Here is an 18872-nt window from a genome sequence, read left to right as displayed (position 1 = left end):
TCTGTCTTGTTCGATTTGCTTACTGAGTGCAGTGGATTGACTCAGGTTGTCATTTGTGGTCACTAGTGACGCAGTTCCACAGTTTATGACATGATGTTACATAATAGCACATGCATACATTAAGAAGAATGTCTGAAAAGGACTGTGTAACATGCTCTCAATATAAACATCAGCCACCTTAGTGTAAGAAAACTAGAAAAATTATTCCTAGACTTGCCGTTTGGTATGAAACACCGTTGCACTCTTGGCAATAGTGAATAAAAACAGTCATCTTTGTTATTAACAGCCTGTCAGAGGTTAAATACTTTGTCATGGACCTCATGGATTTTAGCTTTTTTTCTAGCAGAGGTTAAATTTCATTCACATTTGATTTCAGAGATCATCGACACAAAACACGTAAAAGGACTTATTTTGTTTGGTGTGAAATGATTGCTTTAGACAACTGGACATAAGCTCCCTGGGAACAATTCCAGGAAGCAGGTTTTGCAGTGATATACTGCTGATTAAATCTCAGATAAGATCTTCCACATCAGTTCACGCTATAGACTTCAAGGGGTTCATTCAGTAAAGCTGTTTCTTGGAAATGGCCACAAGTTCCACAAGGCAAGGAGCCGTATTTATTGGTGGTTGGTTTATTTTCTTATTTCACCACAAACTAATCTATAAAGGTTTGTGTCTGTGTTCCAGAGAAAACCATGTAGCAATACTGGTGAAAAGAATTTTGTTGGCTTTGACTTGAGATCTTAAAAACGGCAAAGAACTGGCTGTTGTCAGTATACTATGTAACTGAATCTTGAGGTCAAGGGGATGCACTGGTCCATTAACACAAATCCCATGCTGATTTTTTCCCCAGCTTTAAACAGGATTCGACTTCAGGTTTCCATTGCTGTTTGTCATTTTAAATGACCAGATCAGCTTTTGATGTTGGTTTTAGATATTTTAACAGACAGAATCCAGCAAGTTTTATAGAATGAACATATGTCCAGTATCATGGATTCAATCCCAAAATTTGTCTTGTCCCTCTTGGTCGTTATTATGGATACAGCCAGATACAAGACTTCTCAAGATGGCAGCTTTCAAGTAAAATCCTCCAAATAATCCATGGGTTCTACCTGCCTTGGTTGAGTGGTGTGATGATAACTTCTTTGTGTATCAAAAACTCTAGAATTAGCCACTGATTTTAGGCAGTCTAGTATTATACAGTGCCTATAAAAAGAATTCACCTCCCTTGGAAGTCTTTCTTTCATTGCTTTACAATATTAAATCATGGCCAATCTAATTTGGATTTTGGACAAGAATTTCCAAATCTGGCTCTTTTATGTCAAAGCGAAAATAGATTTCTACAAAGTAATGTCAATTAGTTAAAATTATAAAATGTCAAAATAAGTCACTCAGTCAATTCTCCCTATCTAGAGAGACTCTCCTAATTTAAAAAGGGGCAGCCAAATGGAGATCATCTGAGTGCAGTGAATTCATGAGGTCCAGTCAGTGATGAATCCGTACTTCTGGTTATAACTACACCATGAAGGCAAAAGAACTCTCCAAACAACTCTGTGAAAAAGGTTATTGAAAAACATACGTCAGTGGATGGATACAAGAACATTTCAAGTTGCGGATATCCCTTGGAGTACAGTTAAGTCATCGTTAAGAAACAGAAAAAATATGGCCCCTGTAAATCTGTCTGGAGCTGGTTGTCCTCAAAAACTGAGTGACCGAGCAAGAAAGAGATTTGTGAGGGAGGCCACCAAGACAACTATGAATCCTCTGAAGGATGGACTGAAGTCAAAGCTTTATGGAAGAGTGGCAAAGAGAAAGCCACTGTTTAATAAAGTTCATATTAAACCTTGACTAGAGCTCATGACATGACAGACATGTGAAAGACTCTGAAGTCAACCAGAAAAAGTGTCTTCAGTCCGATCAGAAAAAAGTTGAGCTTTTTGCCCATTAGACAAAATGTATTTGCTGGACACATACACTGCTCATCATCACAACCACACCATCCCCACAGTGAAGCACAGTGGTGGTAGCATCATGATGTGAAGCACGGTGGTAGTAGCATCATAATGTGAAGCACGGTGGTGGCAGCATCATGATATGAAGCACAGTGGTTGCAGCATCATGATATGAAGCACGGTGGTGGCAGCATCATGATGTGAAGCACGGTGGTGGCAGCATCATGATGTGAAGCACGGTGGTGGCAGCATCATGATGTGAAGCATGGTGGTGGCAGCATCATGATATGAAGCACGGTGGTGGCAGCATCATGATGTGAAGCACGGTGGTGGCAGCATCATGATATGAAGCACGGTGGTGGCAGCATCATGATGTGAAGCACGGTGGTGGCAGCATCATGATGTGAAGCATGGTGGTGGCAGCATCATGATATGAAGCACGGTGGTGGCAGCATCATGATGTGAAGCACGGTGGTGGTGGCAGCATCATGATGTGAAGCACGGTGGTGGCAGCATCATGATGTGGGGATTATTTTTGGCAGCAGGCCTTGGAAGGACTGTAATGGTAGATGGTAAAAGAAGAAGAGTGCAGTAGATGCAGTATGAAAGAGAACTGTGACTTTCCAGCAAAACAAGGACCTGAAGCATTCAGCTGAAGCTACACGGAAATGGTTTATTGGTTAATGGTTCTAAAGTGGTCAAGTGGGAGCTCAGAGTTCCATCCAATTGAGAATATGTGGTTAGACTTGAAAGTAAGTGTTCTCTCAAGATTTCTGTTCAACCTGACAGAGCTGGAGTAGTTAAGCAAAAAAAAAAAGAAAAAAAAAAAAGAATGGGGTTAAATTGCAGTGTCCAGATGTGCCAGGCTGATTGATACCTATTCAAACAGGCTTAATGCTGTAACTGCAGCCAAAGGATGATCTACTACGTACTGGCTTGAAGACAGTGAACACTTCACTGCAATTGTTCGGATTTATTTTAAGGTACTACTAACTGAACACTGAAATTGATATTAAATATGAGTGCTACAATTTTGATAATAATAGCCATTTAATGTGCAATGAATGCATGAGTTGTGCTTGACCTTTAAAAGGGAAGAGATGGAGCTAAGCTCTAACTCCAAGCTCTGATGGACACAAACAGGTCAGGCTGGAAAGTTACAGTCGCTTACAAAAAATGTTTCTTCTTCTGCACATGCACACACTAACAAAGATAGAGTTTTGGCTTTGATACACAGCACATTCCTATTTCCTTACAAGGTAACAACTAATTGTAATGAAACTGCTAACTCAAGGTTGTTTAAGGGTGGAAACCATAATAATCCTCTCTATGAAATACCACTAATGGTAAGGCTGCATCACATCTCAGCTAACAATGGAATAATACTAACTGGTAGAAAGCGGGAAACAGTTTGCAGGAGGGTTCTTTTTACAGGGTGAGGCTCCTGGGGATTGGATGAATCGTGTGCCAAGAGATATGGACATATCTGTGCACCAACTAATGGGAGAACTAAGTCTAAACCACGGTTTATCCCCACCTTTAGCCCATCACATTTCAATATTTGAATTAGATGTTTGTGTTTTATAACCAATCACATTTCACCATACTGTATAAAACGTCCTGTTCATATCAGACTTTATCCTTTTCTGGGAGGTTGTTCCAAACAGAAAAGGTCCTTGTGCAAGATTCTTTTGAGACACTGATATTTACAAAATAAACAGCTTAACTGGAGAGAAGTAGTTTGTCTTCTATCTCAAAAAATGAACACGCTCAACACAATCGCTTGATTTTTTCTACTTTTTAAATTATTGACATTATGTTGTAGTCTTTTGTTTTTGGATTTTAAAAAAATGACAGATAATTTGAACAATGGTTCACTGTTAAACAGCAATAAAAGGGGAAAATTCCAAGGGGCTTTTTATGGGTTGCTGACATGATGTAACAAATCAGATACTTCTGTAAGGCTTAACAAGATTACTCATGACTTTTTAATGCATGAACTAATGCATCTTTATCACATACAGTATCAAGTGGCTATCACTATATGCAAATAGTTTATGTTTGAAAGATCATCAGTTAAAGGAATTATAATTCAGTTACTTTACAAATTATTTGAGTGTGATCAATTCAACTTTATCTCAGTCATATATCAGATTTATGTATATATATTTGTGGAAATGTTTGCATCTGATGACAAGCTTGATTTTAAAAAACAGCGCTTTTTTTTGAGAAGTACTATTATGCTTTAAGAAGACAAATGGGTCTGCAATAGTTTCATGTAACTGAACTATGAAGTAACTGTGAGTTAACATCCCTTAAGCAGCAACATATAAAAATGTAACTAATCACATATAGTTACAGCTGATCATTTAATAGTTAGAGACAGGAATTTATTATGAATCCTACAATAAATGATGCATTAAATCATGATGTTATGCATTAATCGCATTACCATACATGATGAAGATGTTCATTTCTAGAAACAGTATCTGGCACTCATCCAGGGGCGTACCTACCATTAGGCAAACATAGGCAATTGCCAAGGCCCCCGAGATTTCCAGGGGCCCCCAAACGTCTCATAAAATCTGAATAATAAACCCTTCTTTGATTTGAAACAAATACTTTTTTCTTGTCTTAATTTGTGCGCTTGAAAATACATTAAAATGGTTGGTCTATCACTGTCATGATCGTTCTCCCCCCTCATTTCTCACACAATGGACTATTCCACGTTACTGCGCATGTGCAGGCTTAATTCAGGAAGACGGCAGCAAAACAAACTTGTTGGCGCGGTTTTGAGAGGTGAGCGGTGAGCAAGATGAAGTGGAGTTAGCCCAGTGGAGCAGAGAAGAGGAGAAGGCGAGAGGAAAACCAACAGTTTTTATCAAAACTACCAAAGGTATCAACCTTTTTCACGGTGGTGCCAAATACAGGAGGACGACAGACAGAGCCAGATGCTGCCGTCAGTAGCAGCTCAGCTGTCAGTCAGCCCTGGAGGAGAGAAAGTGGAAAGTGACGCAAGGGATGCTTTTCACGAAGTTGTGAGTACTACATCGGTCGTGATGGTAAACTAAAACTATCGCTCTTAGACTACTTCTCACTCTTCCAGTCACAGTGGCTTCAGGTGAGAGAAGTTTTTCAAAACTAAAAATGATTATAACCTACCTGAGGTCAACTATGTCCCAGGATAGGCTGTCAGCACTTGCAGTTCTTTCCATTGAGCAGGAAGTCAGAAAGTCAGTGGATATGGACCTACTCATTTCAAGGTTTGCTGAGGCAAAGGCTCAAAAAGTCAAATTTTAGTGTGATAATTTTAATAAAATTGAGGAAGAAAAAAATCACAAAGAAAAATGGAAGTGAAAAAAGGGAGAATAGAAAACATCACAAAGAAAAGAGAAGAGAAGAAAATATCACAGAAAAAAGGGAGACAAACCATTACAAAGAAAAGGGAGCAATAGGAAGAAGGGAGAGAAGAAACCACCACAAAGAAAAGGGGAAATAAGGAAACATCACAAAGAAAACAGGGAGACAAAACCATCACAAAGAAAAGGGAAGAGAGAGAAAGAAACAGGGAGAGAAGAAAACACAAAAAAAGAAAGAGGAAGAGAACATTACAAAGAAAAAAGAGAGAAAGAAATAGGGAGAGAAGAAAACATGACCAAAAAAAAGGGAGAAGAAAACATCACAAAGACATGAGGGACTGAAAGAAAATAGAAAAGGGAGAAAGAAAGGAAAGACAAAAGGTAAATTTGATTTAAAAAAATTATACTGTTGAATTTTTTGTTCTCATAATTGACCTTGTTATATTTTGTGGTGTCTTCTTTTATAGTAACACAGCATGCAGGGAACTCCAGGCTGAACCTGCTCCTGCTGCCACACTGAAGACATGTTGAGGTGAGAATAAAACTTTAGACAGTGCAGTACCAGAATGTCGAGGGCCCCAATGACTGGGTTTGCCTTGGGCCCCCAAATGACTAGGTACGCCCCTGCACTCATCTCAAGTTTGATAGAAACACAGAATCTATTGTTAAGGCTGAACAACAAAGACCTGACTTTATGAGGAAGTTTAGCTCTTTTGGAGTCTGTGATGCTATGTTATGTAATTTCTATCAATAACTCATTGAAAGTCTTGAAGCGTGGTATGAGCTGGAGCTGTACCTAGTATTTGCTGGTTGGATGGATTGTGCATGAAGGACACAACCAGCCTCAATAGTATTGTGAAAATTTGCTCTGAGATGATTTGAGTTCCACTGAGAGGCTTGAGCTCCCTTTCAGAGAAACAGACAGAAAGCAAAAAGAAGAATCAGCCAGTGTGATCTTGTTCTGTCCGGGGAATTCACAGAAATGCCTTCAGGCCGATGCTAAAATGCACCCCTTAGAAGGACAAACTGCTCCCCCAAATCCTTCATTCCTCCTCTCACCAGGCAATTAAAAACTGACAGCAGTCAGACAGGTATTCTTCTAAACTCCAGTTATTGATTATATGAACTGTAACAACTGGTTTGAAATGATTTCACAGCTGTTTGTTGCTCCCTTGCTCTCTTTGTCTGCTGCCTCTTACAAATAACTACCTTAAATGCAAGTTGTAAAATTCTGCGTAAGCTGCAGATAAACTAGGAATTATAAAATCTGTCTCAATATGAATCTAATAAACAAAGATCTAGAATAATTAAATTCACAAACAAATCTCTAACTGTGAATGTTCAAGGGCTGTTACATGAACTTTTGAAAAATAAAGACTTACTGATCATCATTCGGTTCGAAGGACTTTACTTTGGCACCGCTGAACCGAACACTAAAAAATGTGACTGTGAATATTTTAAATAAAGCCTGGTATGAGCTGGAGCTTTGTCCCCGCATGAAGTAAATTCTGAGCTTAATGACGGCAGCAAAACCACATCAAGCGTGGTGCAACACTTCAAATTGCTGTTTGCTGAGGAGTCATATTGACAGCAGTGGCTCAGTGTCCCACCGCTGCTGTAAATAAACAATTCTCTGAACAAACAACAATCTCAGTCATTGTACTCAGGCTTGATGTGGTTTCGAAGCTTTGACGAGTTTTTAGAATTTCCCTTCTGTGTACAGCTGGTGTATTGAACTGTGATGCCCCAGTGGGAGTTAAAATGCAATTGTTCTAAAACCTAAAATTCGCTTTTTGAGCCCTGTCATCGTCAGGGGTGAAAGAAGTATTTAGGTCTTTTATTTGAGTATACTAGTGCAGCAATGTAAAAATACTCAATTACAACCAAAAATTCCTGCAAGAAACCTTGATTATACATATGTATAAGTTGCAAAATGTAGTTAAAGTATCTCATAAAAGACTGGGTTGGTCCCCCTGATAGATATATCATTATATATGGCAGCATTAGATTTGTAATAGTGAAGCGTCAGTGCTTCAGTAGTACGACACTGTTGTAGCTGCTACAGGTTTGAATTTCTTTCTACCCAATTTTATGCAGCAGAGCAGCAGATACATCTGAGAACACTTCACATGATTACTGAGAGAGGAAAGAACAAAAAACTAAGTTCTGATCCACAAATCTGTTTTCAGTTTTTGGACTTTTTCCTCTAATCTTTCATTTTGGTGAGATATTGGGTCATTTATTAAAGTGAAACCATGTGAGTCTGGAGGGGAAAATCACCATTTAGTGGAGCTGTTAACAACTCATTGACATAGGAAATGCAACCCAGACTGCAGACTGCTGTTGGCAAGATGTCAGGGGCTGAAAATGTTGTAATCCACTGCTTTAATCTTTAACAATATGCTGTATCTTTAAAGTTTTTTATATTTTCTGTTCCATAAAATCTTCATCTTAAAAGTAACTCAAGTTGTCAGCTTTCATACGTCCCTCTGAAACATAATATTGTGACACATTTGTTTAATAGCATTGTATGTATGGAGTCTTTTGCTTGCTGCAAGTTAGATGAAAACATTGATGCAATTTTTATATCTGTAAATTAAGATGAAAGGAAATAATTAACCCAAAACATGTGGCATGTTATTTTATGAACCTCATGTGTGCTGGTAGGTACACTTTGTTTACCTGCTAGACACAAGAATGGTATTAAATCTTCTCATTTAGTTCTTTGCAAGAAGGTGAATAGCTTGTTTTCCAAAAATGTTGAACTACTGATTATCATCAATCATATCAACAGATTCTATTGGATCCTAATTCTCATATACACCGATCAGGCATAATATTTTGACCATCTGCCTAATACTGTGTTGGTCCCCCTTTTGCTGCTAAAACAGCCCTAACCCATCGAGGCATGGACTCCACTAGACCCCTGAAGGTGTGTTGTGGTATCTGGCACCAGGATGTTAACAGCAGATCCTTTAAGGCCTGGAAGTTGCGAGGTGGGGCCTCCATGGATCGGACTTGTTTGTCCAGCACATCACACAGATGCTCAATTGGATTGAGATCTGGAGAGTTTGGAGTTCAAGTCAACACCTCAAACTGGTTGTTGTGCTCCTCCAATCATTCCTGAACCATTGTTGCTTTGTGGCACGGTGCATTATCCTGCTGAAAGAGGCCACAGAATGGAATACCGTTTTCATGAAAGAGTGTTCATGGTCCGCAACAATGCTTAGGTAGCCATTCATCCACATGATATAAAGAAAAACATGATTCATTAGACCGGACCACCTTCTTCCATTGATCTGTGGTCCAGTTTTTATGCTCACGTGTCCATTTGTTGGTCTTTCGGCGGTACACAGACATCAGCATGGACACTCTGACTGGTCTGTGGCTATGCAGCCCCATACGCAACAAACTGTGATGCACTGTATATTCTGACACCTTTTAATCAGAACCAGCATTAACTCTTGAGTAATTTCAGCAACAGTAGCTCCATCAATCAGGCTTGTTTATGTGCATCAGTGGATGCTTGACTCTATTTAAATGTGGGAAGTTTGGAGGCCAGCGTTGGGCATGTTGTTCCTAGAGCTGTCCCTGAGGAGTTTTTGTGGTGTGGCAGGGAGCACTGTCCTGCTAGGAGAAGCTGCTGCTTTTGGGAAGTGGCGTTGCCATGGAGGGGTGTGCTTGGTGTACAACAATGTTTAGGTGGGTGGTACACGTCAATGTAACATCCACATAAATGTCAGGGGATACAATGTTGAAATTGTGGCTGCAATTGTTGTATTTTGGCAACTAGTTGTTTTTCTTGAAACTATCTTGTATACACACAGAGAGACTTCCATTCATGGATATGATGATAGCGGCACAAGATTAACCTCAAATAACATTGACCATTTCATTCACACATCTCTCCCCTCGTTTTCCCTCGTCTTCTTCTTGGCGCTGCATGAAGTCCCTCACAACACATTCCTCTGCTTAATAAGGAAATTCCACTTCTTCCTTTATTTGTCAAACAGCTTCAAAGGACAGATGAGAGCAATTTTGGTATTTGAGAGACTCATCATTTATATTCATACAACCTTCAAAACAGTGTTACATGAGTCATTGCAAAAATAAATATTATAGCAAAGTTAAATGACTGAGAGAACGGTGTGTTACAAAAACTTGCCGTGAAATCCACCAAAAGGAAAATAAAAGACCTAAACTTGTTTCTCTTAATATTCCAAAAATTCAGAAATGCTAAACACATTTATCATACATCATAAGTCCATTTAAACATAATACAAAAACTAAACTGTACAAATGCTTGATTGTGACTTGATCAAACAGTTTTGAGGAAGTTCCTCTCTGTAGCCAGAAGGTATATAAAAAAGGGACATGTGGAGGTCACTGTGTGCAGTCCTGTGTGATGCTGTTCATTCCATGGATGTCTCCTGTTCCTCTTTGAAGGCCTTAACTTTTGCCTGGAACAACATGAAGAAAACTGTGAGAACTGAAACTGAGACGGTGTGTTAGCATCTCATTCAGTCACTTCTGGCTGACTCTCCTTTCACAGTAGAACTAAGAGCTCACTAACAGCGCTCACTAAGGTTTGTTCCTAATCTATGTGTTGAAATCACGTTTCGCTTTCCGCTTGTGATGAGAGCACCGCGTCAGCTGCGGTTACCAGAGAGAAGGATACAACAATGGGACAGATTTCACTGTCAACTGAGACAGGCGGATGACTGATGATCCCCCCTGCTTACAATATAAGCCTGCCATACTGCTAGGAAACCTTCCAGTTCTGGTGCAAAGTCAGGACAAAAAGACAAGCTTGTGAATTACATGTAAATTGGCCAAATTTGGGTTGAACTGAGCTTCACATGCAGATGCTTAAAGGATAACTTTGTTGTGTTTTTCTTAGAGCCAAGAAATCCCAAGAAAGGACTAAAACCAACAATGTGCTGATACTACTAACAACTGTGTGTATCCAAAGCCTGCTTTAGTTTATTGTTCTGTGGCGTAGAGCTACACTGTTGTCCAAAAGCGATTAAAAACACATTACTGAGCCACACCACTGAGATGAGTGACTTGTTTCTTCACTACAAAAGTATGTGCAATAGCCAACTGTGGAGACTTTCAGCTGGAATTCAAAGGGTTTAACAAAAATATTGCATTAACCAATTTGAAATTAGTGCTATGTTTTTACATAATCCTCCATTTTCACAGGCTCACAAGTAATTAGACAAATTAACATAATTCATAATTGAAGGATTATTTTTTTATGCTTCAATGCAGATCCTTTGCAGCCAATGACTAACTGAAGTTTGGAAGCAACTGACGTCACCAAATACTGAGTACTGCTACACCAGGACTTTACTGCTGCCACCTTCAGTTGCTACTTGTGTTTTTGGATCTTTCTGCCTTCAGTTTGGCTTCAGTGAGTAAAAACCATTGGTTGAGCATTTAAGAGCATTCAAATTCTATATCTTAAGAAGCTGTTGGGTTTCCTTCCTTATATTTTAGCTTATTCATCAGCACAACTGCGCATCATCCTACCAGATTTGTAGCTTTTGACTGAATCTAAGCAGAAAGTTTAGTTGTAGACACTTGAGAATTCATTCTGCTACTTCTACCAGCAGTCGCAGGGTCAATAAAGACCAGTGGTTCAATACCACTGGCAGCTAAACATGATCACACCATAATACTACCTCCACAGTGTCTGACCAGATTATGTTGGTCATGAGCTCTTCTTTTTCTTCTCCATACTCTTCTCTTCCCATCATTCTGGTACAAGTTTATCTTGGTTTCATGTGTCCAAAGACTCTTGTTCCAGAGCTAGGTAAGTTTTTCTAATCTGAGTGGTTTGTTGTTTGAGCTAAAACTGCTGAATTTAGACTTATGAAATTGTCTCTTGATAAAAGATGTGACAATGATACATCACCTCCTTGAGAGTGGGATGGAGGCAGAAAGCCGGTATTTACCCGGCCCCTCGGGTAAATCATCTAGAACTGGAGTTATTGATTCTGCTATCAGCACTAGAAAAATGAAGAAACTATATTTCCTATTTATTATTGCTACATAAACAATTATTAGCACGTTTTATGTCATTGCTCTAGGCATGTTCGCAGCACAGCCCTCATACAAAGTGAACTAAACTATATCAACATGGGTTAATGATTAAATGTAACCATTAGCCACCTAAATATTTATCTATGGGTGCATTTATGTCAGTCTGGAATAGTCAGAGCATCATTTAAATGGTTTTAAAAATTCTGTTTCAAAGCACACACAACAGGAGAGACTCTGATCCTTTGGGGGCAACAGGCAACCTCTGTTTTGCTTTATTTTTACCCTTTCTCTAACTCAGTGTTGGTGTTGTAAGTGGGAGAAATCATACCCTATTATCTTAAGTAAAACAGTTTATATCACACAGTAAAGATATGGCCAGTGAAAACATTGTGCATTAAATGTTTCACTTAACAATGAAGAATGAAAGGAAGAAAAATTCACAAAGAAAGAAATTAAAGCAGTGTCAATCCTGCTCTTAACTAGTTTTCACTTTTTTTCTGAAACCAAACTAACAATAAGTAAGAGTTGTACCAGATCAATAAGCAGTATCAGTAATACTAGCAGTAGTACTGTTGTGGTCCTTATGACAGCCATCTCTACTCAAGAAGTTTTCCTTCACCATGGAAATAATTTTGAGATTGTTCACTTTGCTGTCTGTGGTCTTCTAGGAGTTTTGATGTTGCTGAGCTCATCAGTGCACTCATTCTTTTTAAAAATGCACCAAAGAGCTGATTTGGCCACTCCTGAACTTTTTGCTATCTCTCTCATGTGTCTGTTCAACATTTTCAACTTAATGATGTCCTACCAAGAACAGTTACCAAACGCAAATGAAGCACTTGGAATCAACTCCAGACCGTTTATTTCCTTCATTTCTCATTAAATCAGGAGGAAACAGGACATGCATGGCCATGAAACTGCTTATCAGTCAACTGTCCAATTCACTTTTGAGACTGAGAACACTTCAATCACATCTTGATTCCTTTATTTTAAACCCACTGTGGCGGTGTTGAGAGGCAAAATTACAAAAGTTGTATCCCTGTCCAAATACTTTGGAAGTGAGAGTATTTACCATTGGCTCCATAGACTAATAACAGCAATCACTTTTACACTTTCCAGATTTGAAAAAACGTTCTTTGTAAGGAAGAAACATGTCACCCAGTGCAATGGAGTGTCTCAAACACAAAGTTATGAATGGACAAAATGACAAAACAGCCAATCCAGAAATTCATATCAGGTAACTTCTGGCAATCAGTGTTAAAAATGGACACAGGTTTACCTGGAAGGTGTTCAGAACGTGTTGGCAAACATCGTTGAGATCATTGAGGCCCTTTCGCAGGGGCTCTGTGGCTGGGATTCCTCCTGAAACAGGCAGCAGATACCTCTAATGAAAACCAACACCACGGACAGTCATTAAAAAACAGCTGCAAACAGTGATGCATTCTGTCAGTTAACCAGTTATCAGTAGGTTTTATTTTTGCACCATGAGTTTTCATCCGGCTCCCATAACTGCTGTGTAAACTGTTCCTCGATTTTGCACGTCCACTGCTGATAAAGTGCCTCCAGTGTTGTTGAAACAGCAAAATCAGCACAGAGATGCTGCAAACTGCCATTTACTATAAGGAATCATTTTCTCTCACTCAGCTTGGGTTTCACTCATATAGACTGGTTGCTGGAAATGTTCCTCTGTACCCCTATGGAGATATTCCATTAAAAATCAGCCGTTTCCAGCTAGAATAGTCATTTACCACATTAACAATGTCTAGACTGCATTTCTGATTAATGTTATCTTCATGTAAAAAAATGCTTTTCTTTCATAAATAAGGACATTTCTACGTGACCCTAAACTTTTGAACGGTAGTGTAAAACTTGTAATTGGGCACGAGAGGTACACATTTACAAAAAATTGGTGTGACAGCTGCTCATGAAGCTCTTCTTTGCCAACAATTGTGACACCTGCACAGGATCAACTCCACCATGACCCAGAAAAGGCAGCACTTCAGTCTTCAGAGACTTGCTCTGTGGATCTTTGTGGAGAGAGACTCGTACTGAAGCAAGACAACTGGCCCAAACAGACGCCAAAACTTTAACTTGAAGACCAAGAGATGCGGATTTTCACTGGCGTTCCTTCACAGTCACAAAATTTTACATGTACCATTTATAATAAATGTGGGTAATAATATAAAAATAAAAGATAAGAAAAATGCTTTGTGTGCAGTTAATTTTGTTGCCCTATAAAAAATTTGTACAATTCCTGCTGTGAAAGTCGATTCAAAATTGAACCTTCATTTGATTTAGTAATGTCAAGAAATGTCGCTTCTACCCCTTTTCTTGGAAACATGATATTTTTATATCAAAACAAACTAAATGTAGCAAATGCCTGTGCAGCTAAACAAGTCAGCAGGATGTGGGAAATTAATCTGGACCAAACATGGTTACAACTGCATACAAGTCAAAATTATTACAAATGTGCTTGCTTTTTTTGGATGCTGATTAAATTAAGTTGAACAATTGAACAAATTGAACAGTTCAATAGACAAGAATAAATACAGACAGCTAAATGTCCAAAAGCTCAATGGAAACTAGGGACTTTCCTGGTGTATGGAAGGTAATTATGTCTTGCTGTGATGGAGCCTCCAGGCATCTAGAAACTTAGTTCAACAACAAAAACAAGATGAGTCCCCTTTCATGTGATGCAGCTGCTGCTATCTGTTGGAAAAGCAGCTAAAAAAGCCTTCCTTTTTTTTAAAAGGGCAAGTGGTTACAGCTCTGAAAACGAGGGTGCATATGTGACTTAAAGTCCATCCATGACCTTTCTTGTACAACTGAGTGAACAAATTGAATGCACCAGACTCTAATCAAGATGTTTATTTTGCAACACAGCCTGAAAACGTTTATTCTGTAGCTGTGCTCCACATGTATACACACATGAACGAAGCCCGGGGGAAAAAAAAAAAAGAGACGATGGATTGATTAAAGGTTGTCTCTGACCTCGTGTCTGAATGCGAAAGTTGATCTTGCTCTCGGACGGATGGGTGATGGTGTAGCCACAAAACTCCACATCCACACTGAGAAAAGAGAAACAGGAAAGCGAGATTTGTTATTATAATCGATGTTTTGCTTAAAATGGGTGGAGGTGTGTTGCTTTGACTAAAACATATTCCACTGACAGCGAACCAAAACACAGGAAACAAAGGGGAATCGCAAACGCTGCATGTCTTGTTGGAATGATTATCATAAACTGTAATAATGCACTCAGCGAGGTGTTGGAGAGGAAAGTCTCTGCCAGCTGGAGTGAAACTAGAAATGACACCAATTAAACACAAACAATTTCAGCTTCAGACGAGCCACATGTGGCAGAATGTGTTTATTAATACAAGACATGGCCGTGACATGCTTGTTAAAAAAAAAAACAAAGCACTGACTTCTTCATGATCATGTATCTGACGGAGTTGCCTAGTGTATGGTCTTCATCATGTAGCACGAACGTCACACAGCCCTCATCGGCTCCATCAGCCTGGATCTGGAACAAAAATGAAACACTTATTTATCCATAACATGACCAACTCTTGTAAGAAACATTTCCAAATTCTGTTCTTGGTGAGTGGGACAGTTAGTCAGACCAAGAGGCAATGATTATGCATGGCCAGAAGATTCAATTCTTATTATCCTCATACATGGTCATTTTAAGCATCATTTGCACATACTGTTTGATGCAGAAAACCTTCTTGTTATCCTCCAAGTTAAATATTTACTTGGCACAAGATAAAGAATAGAACTAGTAGCTGAACAAGTTTGTTGTCTCATTTGTGTCATTTTGTGTTTTTTTTTTTTGTCGCTTTGTAACTCTTTTGTCTAATTTTTTGTCTCTTTTTGTTCTATTTCATGTCATTTGTCTTATTTTTTTGTCATTTTGTGTCTCATTTTTGCAATACTTTGTTTTGTTTTTGTTGTTTGTGGTCTCATTTGAGCAATTGTGTGTCTCATTTTTGTAGTATTTTGTATTGTTTTTGTCTTGTTTTGTCATTTTGTATCTCATTTTTGTAATATTTTGTCTTGTTTTATGTCTGACTTTTGTCTTTTGTCTCATTTTTGTAGCTTTGTTTCTCATTTTTGTCATTTTTTTGCCTCATTTGTGTAATTTGTGTAATTTTTTGTCTTGTTTTTGTCGTTTTGTATCTTTTATCACTTTGTATCTTTTTTCCCAAATTTTTTGTCTTTTGTTTTGCTTCGTTTGTCTCATTTTTTGTCATTCAGTTTCTCGCGTTTGTTATTTTGTGTCTCATTTTTGCAATACTTTGCCTTGTTTTGTTGTCTCATTTGCGTCATTTTGTGTCTCACTTTTGCCATTGTGTCTCATTTTTGTAATATTTTGCCCTGTTTTTTGTCTTCTTGTCATTTTGTGTCTCATTTTTGTATTATTTTGTCTTTTTTGTTGTTTTTGGTCTTTTCTTGTCTGACTTGTCTAATGTTCTTGTCACTTTGTTTCTCGTTTTTGTCCTTTTTTGTCTCGTTTGTATCATTTGTGTAATTTTTTGTCTTGTTTTTGTCGCTTTGTAACTTTTTTGTCTCTTTTGTTCCGTTTCGTTTGTCTACTTTTTTGAAATTTTGTTTCTCACTTTTGTCGTTTTGTGTCGAATTTTTGTAATATTTTGTCTTATTTTTGTCTTTTTTTGGTCTGACCTGTCGTTTGTCTCATTTTTGTCATTTTGTTACTCATTTTTGTAATATTTTGTCTGACTTTTGTCATTTTTATCATAAAGTAAAACACTATATTGTTCAGTTCCAGATACCTGTGACTAAATGTTTTGTGTCTTTATAGACACTGTGATCTGGAAGTTGTAATGTGTAAATGTTAAACTGAGGTGTAATATTGTTGAAATTGAACTTATTTTTCTTAAGAAACTTCAGGTTGTTCATGATGTTTTGTAAAAAGATAATTACTTAAATGTGAACATTTTCAGAACTGTACTTTTTTTGCACTAAAAACAAAGGAAAATTGTGGAGTTCTGGTTATTTATAGGTTATTATGTTATGATTTTACTGGTCTGGGGCACTTGAGATCAAATTGGACTGAATGTGGCCCTTGAACTAAATGAGTTTGACATCACTGGTCTAGACAGTTAAAGTGGAAGCAGCACCATAGAGGTTAAGTGACACTGTTGTATTTAAAAAGCATCCAAATACTGAGAAACTGATGGAACTCTTAGTGCCGTTTAACCCTCGTGTCGTACTGCAGGTCAAAATTGACCCGTTTTAAAGTTTGAAAATGTGGGGGAAAAAAATATTTTCACAGTGAAACTTCTGATGTCCACATTTTCAACATTTTTGGGAAATCTTTGAACATTTTTGGGTGGAAAAAAGAAATGTTAAAAAAATGTTTTTTAAGAACATTCACAAAAAATCAACCAAAATCCAGCGAATTTCACTGGATTTTGGTTGATTTTTTTACTGATATATATGTAATCACTTTAGATATTTTTTGGATTTTTTGGAAGATTTTTACTAATTTTTTGGAAAATATTTACAAGAATTTCCTTGCCAGATTTGGGGGATTTTTTTTAAATTAAACTTTTAAGGGAATATTGGAATTTTCTTCCTGAAGGTTTTGCAAATTTTCAGAAATTTGGGGAATTTTTTTGCTGAATTTTTAGATTTTTTTCAGACGAGGAAACAATATTTTTTGGTACCCATAAATGAAGACACCAGGAGGGTTAAATACTGTCCCCCAGTGGAGAAACTAAGCTAGCTGTGGATTGAAAAAGAAGAAAATAAAAGGTGAATAACATATTTACGTTAGAGATAATCTCAGTGTTACACAGCACATCGTATTATATGTGTGCGGAGATAAAGCTGTACAAAAAGCACCAGCTTTAACGGTGTAGTTTATTTGGGATTTAGCCATTGCTAGCTAATGTAGCTGCCCACGTGAGGAGCTCACAGACAGCCGAAATGCCGCTTCAAGCTTTTCTGAATATTTTCTTCCAAACAGGGTTAAATAAAAGCCTTACAGCTTTAAACACTATCAAACCGCACGTCATAGTCGCTTCTTACCATTTCTAGAACTGTTTTTTTCTCTCCTTCCACCGCCATGCTTCACATGCAGTCTACGTCCGTCAATATACCACTGCAGGATATTGCCCTCACCGTTGTCTGAAAGGCGAAGAACTAGGATTGGCTTTTGCCCCAAAATCGTGTCCGTTTGTTTTTTGTTTTGTCTCTGTACGCAATAACAAACAAGAGGTGTGATTATGGCAGTAAATATTGATAAAACACTAGGAAATATAATAATAAAGTGGTCAGTAAGGGGTGACTGACAGAAGTCCAGTCAAATTTATTGTCATGCCAACTCTGCACCAAGATAAACAGTGGAATGAATCTCCATTCCTCTCAGATCAATACAAAACAGGAACTCTGACAGGACAAAATACACACACACCATTCAGACAGATCGAGTATTACTAAAGAACCACTCAACACTGCATGTAAGGCAAAGACAAAGAAAAAAAATCAGCATAAAAATTGTATTGATATATATTATAAATAAGTAAAAAAATGTTGTTCAGTACTAAAACACACCTAAGCTATATGCTATCAAGTGTATCATAAAAGTATGGAATCACAGGAGTGCCATAATAAAAGACACATCTGTTAAAAAAAATAAGGAAATAAATGTGTAAATATAAAGATGTATAAATAAAAAATAGCTTAAAAATAAATCTGTTAAAAAATAAGGAAATAAATGTGTAAATAGAAAGAGGAATAAATTTTTAAAATAATTTTTTTTAAAAAAAAGGAAATAAATATGTAAATAGAAAGAGGAATAAATAAAAAATAAAAATATGGAAATATAAAGGTAAATTTTGTCATTGCTTTTCCCTTTTTTCTTCTTTTTTCTTCTTTTATTTATTCCTCTTTATATTTACACATTTCCTTATTTTTTTAACAGATTCATTTTTTAAATTCTTTTATTTATTCCTCCTTATATTTACACATTTATTTCTTTATTCTTTAACAGATTTATATTTTATTATGGTACACCTGTGATTCCATAGATAAGAACCAGACATCATAAAATACTGAGTGACCAAAGTGGCTTTGTGCTCTAGAAAAAATACACAAAATAAATATGCAAAACTGTTGCTCCTTGATAAGAACAGATAACTTTATTGATCCGTCACTGGGGAAACACATGTTTCAGTAGCTGAATACACATGAAGCATGGAAGAGGGAAGACAAGATATAGAGAAGTACAATAAGGCTGTAAATAAAGGTGTAACAAGATTATCAAACCTTTCATATGCACAGATGAGGCATGATGAATTTACATATGGATATGATATTATCTTGTTCTATGCTGGATGATATTGTTGTGAAAAGGAGCTTTAAAAATCCTTTTAAAAAAGAAACTATATGCTATAAAAAGAGGCAGAGCATAGTTCAATGCTTTCTGCAAAAATAGAAGCAAGATGGACGATGACACACAACAAGGAGTCTGAGGTGAAGGCTTCGCTTA

At 37.5% G+C, this 18872-nt stretch overlaps 1 protein-coding gene and 1 long non-coding RNA gene across 2 annotated transcripts; one reads left to right on the top strand and one right to left on the bottom strand.

Moving 5' to 3' along the window:
* The first annotated feature begins 4683 nt into the window (after positions 1-4683).
* Positions 4684-13562, top strand: LOC111569854 (uncharacterized). The gene is made up of 4 exons (XR_004847491.2): positions 4684-4990; positions 5779-5843; positions 10586-10727; positions 13321-13562. It is a non-coding gene; the product is annotated as an uncharacterized LOC111569854 (long non-coding RNA).
* polr1d (RNA polymerase I and III subunit D) lies at positions 9279-17551 on the bottom strand. The gene is made up of 5 exons (XM_023272267.3): positions 17411-17551; positions 14782-14879; positions 14348-14424; positions 12636-12718; positions 9279-9771 (listed from the first exon to the last, which is right to left on the bottom strand). The coding sequence occupies exons 1-5, from the start codon at positions 17447-17449 to the stop codon at positions 9724-9726; spliced, it is 345 nt and encodes a 114-aa protein (XP_023128035.1). The 5' UTR covers positions 17450-17551; the 3' UTR covers positions 9279-9723.
* Between the last annotated feature and the right edge of the window lie 1321 nt (positions 17552-18872).

Source organism: Amphiprion ocellaris, chromosome 13, assembly GCF_022539595.1.
Source record: "Amphiprion ocellaris isolate individual 3 ecotype Okinawa chromosome 13, ASM2253959v1, whole genome shotgun sequence".
Taxonomy (NCBI): domain Eukaryota; kingdom Metazoa; phylum Chordata; class Actinopteri; family Pomacentridae; genus Amphiprion; species Amphiprion ocellaris.
This window is presented reverse-complemented; position numbering and strand designations above follow the sequence as displayed.